At 39.1% G+C, this 12383-nt stretch overlaps 1 protein-coding gene and 1 long non-coding RNA gene across 2 annotated transcripts in view; both read left to right on the forward strand.

The window, feature by feature from the left end:
- The first annotated feature begins 652 nt into the window (after positions 1–652).
- On the forward strand, positions 653–9651 carry LOC103387592 (P2Y purinoceptor 3-like). The gene is made up of 2 exons (XM_008322312.3): positions 653–1502; positions 7247–9651. Exon 2 carries the CDS (start codon positions 7415–7417, stop codon positions 8816–8818), a length of 1404 nt encoding a protein of 467 aa, XP_008320534.1. The 5' UTR covers positions 653–1502; positions 7247–7414; the 3' UTR covers positions 8819–9651.
- A 1636-nt stretch (positions 9652–11287) lies between these two features.
- Positions 11288–12383, forward strand: part of LOC112488051 (uncharacterized) — a 7494-nt gene continuing 6398 nt past the window's right edge. The window contains exon 1 of the long non-coding RNA XR_003051744.1: positions 11288–12046. This is a non-coding gene — a long non-coding RNA (uncharacterized LOC112488051). The remainder of the gene's footprint in view (positions 12047–12383) is intronic.

Genomic DNA, 12383 nt, shown 5'->3' on the forward strand with positions numbered 1-12383 from the left:
TACCAGGTAGGAGACAAAGAGGAAGACCAAAGAGGAGATATATGGATGCAGTGAGGGAGGACATGCAGATAGTTGGAGTCAGAGTAGAAGATGCAGAGAACAGGGAAAGATGGAACTCAATGATTTGCTGTGGCAACTCCTGAAAAAAGGGACAAAACCGGGGGCAGCAGTCACCACCCAAATCACATTGCAGCGTACCAATCCCCCTGAACCTTCCTGCGGGTGGTGAGTCCACTGGAAGGTACCAACCGCCCTAACCGGGATTCGAACTTGCCCAGGAGGTGAACCCTGGGGTACCATACCAATGACAGAGACATTGCCTCTGGGCCAAAGCGCCACATATTCATTGTCAAATTGAGTAAATATTATCAATTTGTCAAAAACACTGGGCTGGTTTTAAGCATTGTTGAAAAAATAAAGAATCAGTATGAATTTTTCGATAGTGAAAACTCGATAACGCAATGCCTGTGATTCGCCCAATGTGTGCCCTAAAAATAGTTATGGATATGAAAGTGAAAGTCACTAGATGGCATTATTGCAGCTTATTTTATTAATCTATTTAGTTGTATGCGGAATTCTGGCGCCAGAAACTAATACAGTGGTTTGCACAGATAAATATTACCAGGTCCTTATTTGTATTTCAATTGGGGGGTTGGGGGGGGGGTGCTTCTGGGCAAGATCAAATCCCGGTTAGTGCGGGAACCGATAAGTGGACAAAGATGGATGGATGGATGGATGGGTGGATGGTCTTACCCTAGTGAGCACAGGGGAGGAGAGGAGGGGCATTGGGTGCCGAGTTTTGGGTGTGAGAGGCTTCCAATAGAATTTGGTAAGCTAGACATGCCTTCAGTCACTAGGTGGCAGCAACTCATACAGTGGTTTGTACAGATACGAAAATACATATAATTAAGTTCTCAATAGTATTTCAGTTTGGGGGAGGGTGTGAAAAAGATTCTCTCCCCTAGGGAGTGCATGACTGAAAATAATTGAGAACCACTACACAAACACTAATCCGGCTGTCATTCTAATCCTAACTGCGATCACAATCTCTTTCATTATGGACCTACAAAATGCCCCCAAAAAACAAAGTGTCTTCTTGGAAACACATTTCCCAAACAATGTGTTCCAACAAGTACAGTATAGCTGTACATGAACACACACAAACACACAAAGGTGAAGTGGGCAGATGAATTAGATGACACACACTAAGGGACAGAGGGAGGGACTGAATTACCATAGAAACTGCTCTGACTGTTCAAAGGAGCAGCAGAGAAGGAGGTGAAAGCAAGAGCCGATCAAACTGTTGAGGTCACTGCACCGACACCGTGATGTTCTGTTCGTCCACCTCTTCATCGGGGAAAAGCTGTTGATATAGTCAAAGCTACTTCTACGGCCACCAGATAACACTTCGTAGTGTTCTTTCTCATATCCTCTTGTGTTTATTCAAAATGTGTTGACGATGAAACCGGAGCCACCTGGAGTAAAAGTCTGCCACAGCACGGGTAAGCTCTCTATGCGACAGCAGATTGAGGCGATGTAGGTATTTATGAGTTGTGTGCAGTTGCCTTTGCACACAACACAAAGTTCCTGCTGCTGTTGTCTGAAAACACTGGTTATTTTTGGAGCAGCAGTTGTTATATTATTTCAGTGATTCAATCGAAGTATGTAAAGTGTTTTTGTTTTTGAACATGTTTGAATTTTCTTCATTCCCTGAAGAAACAACTTATGTGGTAATGGCCTCGGTGCGGTTAAACTGATCAAACAAAGGTGCTGTTTACCATTAACATTACCTTTTGTAGTTAAGAAAACAACAATAGTTTGTGCAGGGAAGAGGATTTTATTCATTTATATTTTTATAAGGATTGGTTTTATTTTTTTGTTTTTTTGAACATGTTTGAATTTTCTTCATGTTTTTGTTTTTGAACATGTTTGAATTTTCTTCATTCCCTGAAGAAACAACTTATGTGGTAATGGCCTCGGTGCGGTTAAACTGATCAAACAAAGGTGCTTTTTACCATTAACATTACCTTTTGTAGTTAAGAAAACAACAATAGTTTGTGCAGGGAAGAGGATTTTATTCATTTATATTTTTATAAGGATTGGTTTTACCAGAAGGGACACATGCGCACAGAAGCAGTTTTAGGAAACTCTTTTTTTTTTTTTAAACCACCTTGAGTTCCAGATTCATGCCCTCACGGATGAAAAAAAAAAGTCTGCCATTGAAGACCGTTACAAATGTCAGGCTTTAAATACATACACATAAATACATAAATAAATACATATAACTTAGTCAGTTTAATGTTGAGTTTTGTAAATAGCTTTTGTCAAATGGATAAAACATTAGACACATTTGTTTGTATCATTGTAATCTCAGATCGATTTGGATCAGTCATTCCATGTCCGGTAGTGTCTGGATTGTTTTATTTTGAAGGTCAAATGACTCTGTCCCTTCCAACTCTAGTTTTGAATATAAAATGAGTTACACTCTTTTATCATATTAGCAATGTAAGGAAAATCTTGGCAGCAGCTTCAGCTAGAATACATTGGTTGACCATGGGAAATCTTTCAGGTAAAGCCTATGAAAAGTTACTCACTCACAGGGTCAGAGGTCGACAGGGTGGCGTAAGGGGCTTCCAAAGGAATATGGCACGCTGGACAGAAGTGTGCCGCTGCTGTAATGCTTGAATGATAAACAAGCCTCCGGTCACTAGGTGGCAGCAACTCAATACAGTACTTTGTACGAATAAGAAAATACATACTGTCAGGTTCTCAATAGTATTTCAATTTGAGGGGGTGGGGGTGGTGAAAAATATTCTGTGTCCTGGGGGAAGCGTGACAGAAAATAATTGAGAACCACTGCATTATACTGTATCAAATCACTACAAGTATTAGGGCAGGCATGGGCAAACTACGGCCTGGGGGCTAAATGCAACCCATTTGGCTTTTTAATTCAGCATGCCAAACTTTTGCATATACCGCACAACGAACCAAACTGTACATCAACCATTTCGTTATTTGTTATTAATTCATATTTGCATTATACTTCTGCCTTTTTTTAGTAATTTTGTGGCCATTTTCAGGTGTCATGTTTCTACCTTAACATTTCATACAATGCATGATGGCGTAGAAAAGGTGAAAAGCATTTTTATCATTTTAGTCTTTATGCATGACTTTTACATGTCATTTATCTTAGTTTACCACAATTTCTCTCGCGCACCCTACGCACATATATACACACACAGCAATTCACAGACAGACATACGCACAATGGTTCTTAATTATTTTGTGTCATGCCCACCCCGGGTACAAAAATGTTTTCATGCCCCCCCCGGCCCACACCCCTGCCAATTGAAATACCATTTAGAACCTGATAACGTATATATATTTTTTGTACAAACCACTGTATGAGTTGTTGCCACCTAGTGAGTATAATTGTTTATATTGCCACAGGGTTCAAATCGTGTGAAAAAAGTAGCAGCCTATAGTCTGGAAATTACAGTAAGTACTTACAAAGGAGAGTAAGCAGAAGGTCATAAAAATGGAGATTGAGTGGACGTACACGTGTAGTACACGTGCAAAATGCATGGAAAGCACAACACATGTTGCCCCAAAAGCTATGAATTTAATGTTTACGGTTCAACTCATTTGTGTTGTACACATAATGTAATATGTTGCTGGTTGATACAGCCCCCTTATTTACACACTTGTTGGCGGTGACGAACCAGCAGTTTGCTCACTCACCCCACTGTTGTGTCTGCTTCAGTGCTGATGCTTATATGCAGGAGCTCATCAGGGCGAAAAGCTCTTGAGTTCATCTTGGCATTTAAAAAAAAAGATATAGTGCAAATTGTGGTTTTACTTCATGTAACATATGCGAAAAAAAGCAATACTTTTTTTTTCCAAAGACAGTCGAGAGTTGGTGGAGCAGGAGCAAAACCTGGCGTCACAAAGTGATGGGGACACCAAAGAAGAATTGGTTACTTATTGCTAAGCTAATGGTGTGCAAAAAGCCTGAATCAGCAGTATACCCTCGTACACAGGAAGGCAAACAAGCACTGAAAATCATCAGCCTACAAATAGGAGGTCACAGAAATCGTACTGGTAAACATCCTAGGAATAGATGGAGGTAAAACAGTAGCCATTAGTATGTACTACTACAAGTTACTACATGAAAACTGACTTAGACAATCGAACTGGAATGAACTACTTCTAATGCAGTGGTTCCCTCCCACGCAAAAAAAAAAGTTTATTTCACACATTGTATATGTGACATGTTTTATGCACCTTAAACGTATTATATCATTATTATTAAACTTATTATTATCTATTTTATCGAGCATCGCTAACTTTGGTCAGTTAGCAGTAGTGAGAGTCCGTGTGTGGGGAGGGGCGGGGGGCTACTGATGCTCCGAGCAGATTGAATTTTACACCGCCTTCAACCAATCAGTTTTTTGCCAGTTGCTTGTTTAACATTTACAGCATTGGACAACACTTTGGGAACCTCTGTTCTAATGCCATACATCATGTTTCAGTTTTATGCAAACAACATACTAGTGTGAGTTTACTTTTCTACAATCCATTATAGTGGTATAGTTCATTTGTTCATCACAAATTATATAAAAAAATAAAATACCTTTTAAGATACCTTTCACCTTGTAAGATTGGGAAGTCCTTTACTCGTCCCGCAATGGGGAAATTTACAGTACAGGGTGAAAGAATTGAAGTATTTTTTTCTTGAGATATTACAGCTGAGATAATAAATAACAGTAGTCTACCAGAAGAAAAAAAAAAACAAGTTTTCGTGTTATGATTTAAGAATTTTCACTCATTTTCACCAGGGGCCACATCAGCAATACAGTTCCCCTTGAAGGGCCGGTTATTAATGGAAGACTGTATAGATCAGGGGTCCCCAACCCCCGGTCCGCAGTCCAGTACTAGTCCATAGGTCATTTAGTACCAGGCCACAGGGGGACACAGTAAAAAAATTTGCTTATTTTTTTACTAATTGACTTCAAAGAAATCCATCATATCCATTTACTCTCTTTATTTAAAGATAATCTGGCAATATTTAAAAATAAAAGGTCATTCAGACACTGATACAAACAGAATAAAGTCTAAAAGATATTTTATTTTGAAAGTTTAATGATCCTTCAATGCTCAGCACCTTGGTACCGTTCTGTAGTAATGGATGGTACTGGCTGACCAGTCTTTGGAACCAAAAAAGATTGGGGACCACTGGTATAGATGTAACTACTCTATAACAGACTAATGCATGTTAATATTGTTCATTTCTGTATGATAAAATAATAACTTTTAATTTCTCAGGTTAAGAAACTCTGCGTCATGGGTTTACTAAATGCTTTTTAAGCTCCTGCGGGCCACACAAAATGGCTTGGCGGGCCGCATTTGGCCCCCGGGCCTTGAGTTTGGCACGTATGATTTCGACTGTGATACATAAATTGAACAGGTGCGTGATATTGCACAATTTATTGTTATTACATATCGGTCTGTTCAAAAGCTAGTCTAAACCAGTAATTCTTTCTAGGTGGCACTCATGGCCCAGGTTTGGGCCATGAGTGCCACCTAGAAAGCCGCTACAAAAGTTCAGTATAGCATTGTAGGTCTGCATGGATGCATTGGTTATCAATTTAAGAAAGTCAAGATTCTCTGTTCACTGAGATCGCTGTTATCAACGAATCAATGTGATATACGACTTTGTGAATGGAAGCCATGAGACAGAGCCTAGAGCCCAGTGTGTAGAGCGCAGTCTAATGATATCAGACAAAGCACTGAAGCCTTCAAAACAAATGTGGCATGTAAAACCAAACATCCACTCTAATTTTAAAGCCAGCTTCATCTAACAAAGTCTTTGCTTGTTGAATTGTAAGTGTAATAATACTACTCACTATAAAAAAAAACAATAGTCAGAACGATTAGTTAAGCTGATACAGTGTTAATATTTACATGGGCCATGGGTCCCTTTGTACTGGAAAAATTGTGGCCAGAAGGACAAAAAGGTCAAGTTCCGGTCTAAACAACAGGGTGTTTAGCTGCGCTTTGAAAGACTCAGCAGAGTTTAAGTTTTACCTAGACAGGAAAGACGAGATCAGCTCTAGTTTTTAATGGGGGGGGGGGGGGTGACGAGCAAGCACCCACCTGAGAATATGCAAGGTTATACACTTTCAGCAGCTCAGAAATATATTTAGGTGTTGACATGTTTAAGCTTCAACAATTTTAAAATGAATCCTAAGATGAACTGGGTAAACAAGTGTAGGTTAAGTACCACACTGTAGTTCTGAAAGAAAGTGCAGGTGATGAAGATCTTTCTGGCTGTGATGACCTTGAATGATCATCTTAAGTTCTACTTTTTTCGCTTTGAGTTTTCAGCTTTTAGAGGTTCTTCAGGTTAAAAAAGCATTTCCTGATTTTAGAAGTTAGAAGTTCAATTCAACTTCAATTTTCCTGTCATGATCATGACTGTTGCCTCAAGTCATCTACAGTACATTTTTAGAGCTCTTACTGCTGTGGAGCTCTCAGTGTGAAAATAACAAACGTAAATCTTCAGTGGTACAGGAGTAGCAGATATTGGTACACAAGCCTTGAGTGCCCTCTAGTGGCTGTCAGTGTGAAAATAACATGCAAAATTTTATATTTTAATATATAAGTTGCACCTGAGTATAAGTCGCAAAACTTGCCAAAGGATGAAAGAAGTGCAACTTCTACAGTCGTCCGGAAAATACGGTAGTTACGTCTGCTGTCAGAGTGACTGATGGGCTGCAAGTAGGGGTGGGGTCATCAAGGATCAGCTCTGAGCCCATTTTTGTTTGCTACATTGAAAGACGGTCAGATGGTCAGACAAGAGGCTCATGGACCATTACGTTTGCAGATGACATTGTCATCAGTGGTGAGAATAGGGAGCAGATAGGAGAGACAAGACAAGAAGGGTTGGTAAAGGTGGATGATTTAAAGTAACTATGGTCACTAGGTGACCAGGATGGACAGGAATACAGGTAGACAGAAGGTTGGGATGGCTTGGACATGTACTGAGAAGAGACAGTGGATATATTGGCCTAAAGATGTTGGCAATGAAGTTAAAAAATAGAGGAAAAGCCGTTCAAAAGTAAAATGTAGGCAAACCCAAAATATAACCGTTAAAAGACAAAGGAGAACAACAAATGTTTTAACAATTTATTCACAAGGGAGTTGTTTTGACTACCTTGCAAATAATCTTCTTCTTTATCTCCAGGTATACAGCAAGAAATTGATCTGAAGTCATCTGTAAATCTACACTAAGGGACTGCATTATTTGATACCATCAGGTTCTGCGGGACAAGAAAGAGCTGAGACTCCTAAACATGCCAGCAACAGATGCATTCCTATTCTGTCTCATGTAAACATAATCAACAACATCAGGATGTCAACAACAAATGGAGATCCTCCCAACATCAGCAACTCAGTCCAGGATGATGTACTCAGTTCCATCTTACATTCCCCACCTCCCTCTACCCCAACTCTACTCCCATCATGCAGCATTGATGAGTCATATAAGTATATATTTCTTCCCATCTGCTATTCTTTTACATTCACTTTCAGCATTTTACTCAACTCTGTCGTGCTGTATCGATCCTTCTGCCAGACCAAGCGATGGAACGCCTCGCTGATCTACATGGTTAACCTGGCCTCCACAGACTTCATGTATGGGCTGTCACTGCCGTTCCTTGTGGCTAGTTACATCATGCACGACCGATGGGTCTTTGGTGACTTTATGTGTCGTTTAGTCCGTTTCCTCTTTTATTTTAACCTCTACTGCTCCATCTTCTTCCTAACTTGTATCTCAGTCCACAGATACCTTGGTATCTGCCACCCAATGAAAGTAATCACCCTAGAGACAAAGAAAGCTGTCAAGTACATTTGTATTTTGGTCTGGATTGTAGTTTTTGCCTTAACCAGCCCCATTTTTCGGTTTGCTCAGACAGGTATAGTGACAAGGTTTGAAAAGGGTGGCACCACTTCAAGTGACAGTGTTAACCAAAACTCTGAAATTCCAGTGCTTTATAGTAATGAAAGCCAAAGTAACTTAAGAGGTATAATAGAGGAGTACCAAAACTGTTGGGATGATGCCATAGATAAAGAGTTCCCAGATTACGTTCCTTATGGCATCATACTGCATTTGCTGGGCTTTTTTGTACCTTTTTCTATTATAGCCTGGTGTTACTCTCACGTAGTTGTGACTATATTTAGAACTCTACATTCACGACCCTCTTCCCGAAAAGGTAGAAAAGAGGGTGGACATGAAGGAATGATGAAAAAAGATGATGCAAGTTCTGCAGCATTTGGAAGACCAAGTAAAGGGAGTAATCGAGTATCAAGGGCAGGGAGAAGAGATGAAGGATTTGCCATTTTTCTTGGAGCCCGTTCTCCATATGCTAATCGCAGACGTAAATCAATCAAGACCATTATCACCATCACATTCCTCTTTGTTCTCTGTTTCCTTCCCTTCCATGTCACTAGAACCATCTTCCTCCTCTTAAAAGTGACAAAAAGAGTCCCCTGTCAAACTATGACCATGGTCTCAATGTGCTACAAGATAACAAGGCCACTAGCATCATTCAACGCGTGGCTTAATGCGCTCCTTTACTTTCTGACCAAGGACAAAGGTGGAGCTCATTGCTGCCATGCTGTGCAAAGCAGCCAAGAACAACATGCGGCACTTTTTCTGCCACTGAGAATGATGGAAAAGGGAGAGAATGCAAGAGGCAGAGGTCTGGATGATGGAATGGACAACAAAGAAAATAAGGCATTTCAAAACAGTCCTTGATACCTTCATGGAACGAGTTAACATTTCAGTGATTAGATAATAGCCTTTAGATTAATTGTTTATGATTTTTTAAACATGTAATACTGATATAAAAACAAATAGCACTGCATAGACCAGAGATGTCATAGTCATTTTTTGGTTCAGGGCATACAACCTTATTAGATGTTAAGTGGGCTGGGCCAGTACAATCGTAACATAATTACCTATAAATGAGGGTAAGTCCATGTATTCCCCTTTTTTGTTATGCAAGGAAGTACAAATATATTAGATACATCTTTTAATTAATTATAATGAAATATAATTTTAAAAAACATTTCCTGAACAGGAAAGTGTTAGTGTATTTTTTTATTTTCAAAATTCATTAAGCGGGTCAGATTGAAACCCAAAGTCACCTGATTTTTCCACAAGGGCCATATGTTTGATACCCACTAACACAGACTAAGAGGATATATCAGGTTTTATGTTTGTTTTGGTGGTATTTTAGTAGCAGGTGTGTTGGCTTCCTGTGGGGACACAGGTAAACACAGACCTTAGCCATGATATAAATGGCTCATTAAATCCTTCTACTTTTCCTCAAGTGTATAGTGTAGTGTGTATATATATATGCTTATATATAAACATCCTGTGAACAATAACACTTCAATACCTACTTACTATTAAAATATGTACCATAATCTGTATATATGATGGCACACAGGAAATGTTTATCTATTGCTGTCCTAATCATCAATTTCAAATGTGGTACTTTCTCACTCAAGTTTGTGAAATCTTCTGTTTATATTTACTTTTAATGACAATAAATAGCAATACTAATAATGTTTTGTATGTTCCTTTTTTCCAGATGGTAAAAAAAGACAATAATGGCTCCGAAGAGCGACTAACGTTGTCCCTGTGGTTTCTTTTTTTTCCTCAATGTCAAAGGCAAAATTGTGAGTGCAAAACTTTCAGTTTATAATGCTATTGAGGAGGAGCATCTCATTTGTTCCAGAAATAGCAATTCTAATACAATTTGTTTTTGTGTTTGTGCAGTAATGTGCTCAGAATTTTTCTGAAAAATTGCATTCTGTCCGTTGTAAACCTATTGATAGTAATGTGTAAAAGTTTTAGGTATGTTCTAAAAATGCTAACTAATAATGAAAAAAAAAAATAAACAGATAGTGGCGCTTTGGCCCAGAGGCAATGTCCTCTGTCATTGGTGTGGAACCCATGGGTTCACCTCCTGGGCAAGTTCGAATCTCGGTGGTTGGTACCTTCCAGTGGACTCACCACCCACAGGAAGGTTCAGGAGGGTTGGTACGGTGCAGGGTGATTTAGGTGGCGGTCGTGGAGACTGCTACCCCCGCGACCCGGTAACGGATAAGCGGATAAAAACCAATGGATGGATTAAACAGATATTTAAACTCAAATTTGACACATGTATTTGAGACGGATAAAAGATAATGTGGTCCCGCCATTCCTTTCAAGTAAAGAAATCAGACAACCACAGAAAAAGAGGGTCTAAAAATGTCATTATTCAAAACAACAAAGACATCTGCAAAGACTGTTTGACAACGTGATCAACCAACATGATACCTGTAAGGAGGTGTGACCACAAAGCCTTGTCCTCATTTGTTGGCATCACACCCTTGGGCCAGATGAATTGCACAAGTGCAGCTACAAGTGCAGCAGAGAAAGTTTGGTAACCGTTGAGTTAAACACAGCGGTCACATTTAGTTGCGTGCAGTGGTGTGCTGTGTCACAAAGTACACACAAAGTAATTCACTTTCACTTATTTCACTTACTTGTCAAATTAGAAATGGAGGGTATGGGCTATCACAGGCTTGGGCGAACGTTTTGGAAACACTGTTCTAGAGGCAGTTTAAGAGCTTCTTTATCATGATTACCATGATTTATATTGGTCATATTGACCAAGTGATGCTTCAAATCTTGAAAAAGTGTAGGGCAGATAAAATGAAATAAATGGAAAACAACCTCATGAAAATGGGACTCTCATTGGGTCTACTGTTTATTTATAAGTTAGTGATTTACACCGATTTCAGTTTTTATAGCAAGAATCAACGCCAGCATCGGCCTAAATTGATAAATATTTGTGCAAAATGATGAATGGTGTATTGAACGTATTGTTGGTTCTAGATTTTTGAATATGTATAAAAGCATGAAGCACAGTTTACTTACCAAGTGTCTTCTAAATAAAAGTTAGTGTGAGCTGTTTTGTGTGATACAATATCCAAATTGGACAAATTACAGATACAAATTACTTGTTTTAAATGAGTTATATTGTTCAATATGTACACTGGTATATCCCCCAGGCTTTTAACCATGCAGTTACGTGTGGTGTGATCTGACCTGTAGTGACTCACTGTAGGGTCATCAGAAAACTGTATTCACAAGAAACACAAGAATTTCACAATTGAGGGATAAATAAATATATAGTTAATTTTTTTATTAATATTAATGAAAATTGCTGTTTGAGTTTTGTTTGTAGGTTCTTTCAAATATTTTTGTATAGTTGTACTGAAGCACTGCTACAACTACTTAGTGAGCAAATACACACGTTTTGTTGTTGTTTTTGGTTTGTTTTGTTTTTTGTGACAGACACTATACATAGCTTTAGCTTACCTGACTTTATTCTTAAAGTGCCTGCTAAATATATTTTTGTATTTGTGTTCTGTTTATATTTGTATGTCGGCGTAGACCTGTGAAATGTTTCCATAAGGAAAATGCCCCCACTAAATACGACACAAGTGTAGCCACACCAAGAACGAGCGCGCGCGCCACCTCCCTCTGCTCTCTGAGCAGTTAGAAATTCAAAACCCAACCGCCTCGCTCAATCTCCCGTCCTGCATCGCGGCCCCGAAAGCCTGTGACGGTTCTTTTAATTTAGAATAAAAATTTAAAATAAATCACAGAAGGCATATTATTCGAAAATATTACCAGGACTCGATTGTGCTCAACCACACGCACATTTTCATGCGTTTAAAACAACGATAAGTGTTTATTTCAATTTCTATTTATTTTTTTTGCGTGTGTGACGGGTGCGAGTGTGTGTGTAGCAGAGGAGCACAGTGGTTGGCGCCACATTCAAATCCTCCACTGACACAGAATGAGAGTCTGACTTCAAATTCATTACACAGCAGATTGTTTACTTTTTTTAAGGACACGTAACATTACAGCAATACAAGGATTACTGACACGTCATTTATTATTTGGATTATTTTTCTTCCGAAGGTAAGAGATCATATTTAATGTTTTTCCCACTCTGTGGTAGATAAACCTGAATGAAATGCGTGTGTGTGTGTCTGTGTGACAGATTAACAAGTATTGTGTTAGTGTAAAATGGAGATAAAAGGGGAACTGGTGACACTGCAGTTTTTGTGTGGACGACAACAAAATGTATGCGCCGGTGACAAAAGCTTCCAACGGCAGGTCAGACGTGTCGCTTTCACTCACTCACAGTCGTTTCACTTCAAAGGCGCTGCTTAACGTCGCTGCAATTGTTTTTTTTTTTTTTTTTTTACCAATGCGTTTTAAAGACGCACCCAGATTAAGTTTAACAAACGGGACA

This window comes from Cynoglossus semilaevis, chromosome 1 (genome assembly GCF_000523025.1).
Source record: "Cynoglossus semilaevis isolate Cse_v1.0 chromosome 1, Cse_v1.0, whole genome shotgun sequence".
In the NCBI taxonomy this organism is placed as follows: Eukaryota; Metazoa; Chordata; class Actinopteri; order Pleuronectiformes; family Cynoglossidae; genus Cynoglossus; species Cynoglossus semilaevis.

Coding starts and splice junctions, on each gene's coding strand:
- LOC103387592 (XM_008322312.3), top strand. CDS start 7,415: ATGTCAACAACAAATGGAGATCCTCCCAACATCAGCAACTCAGTCCAG.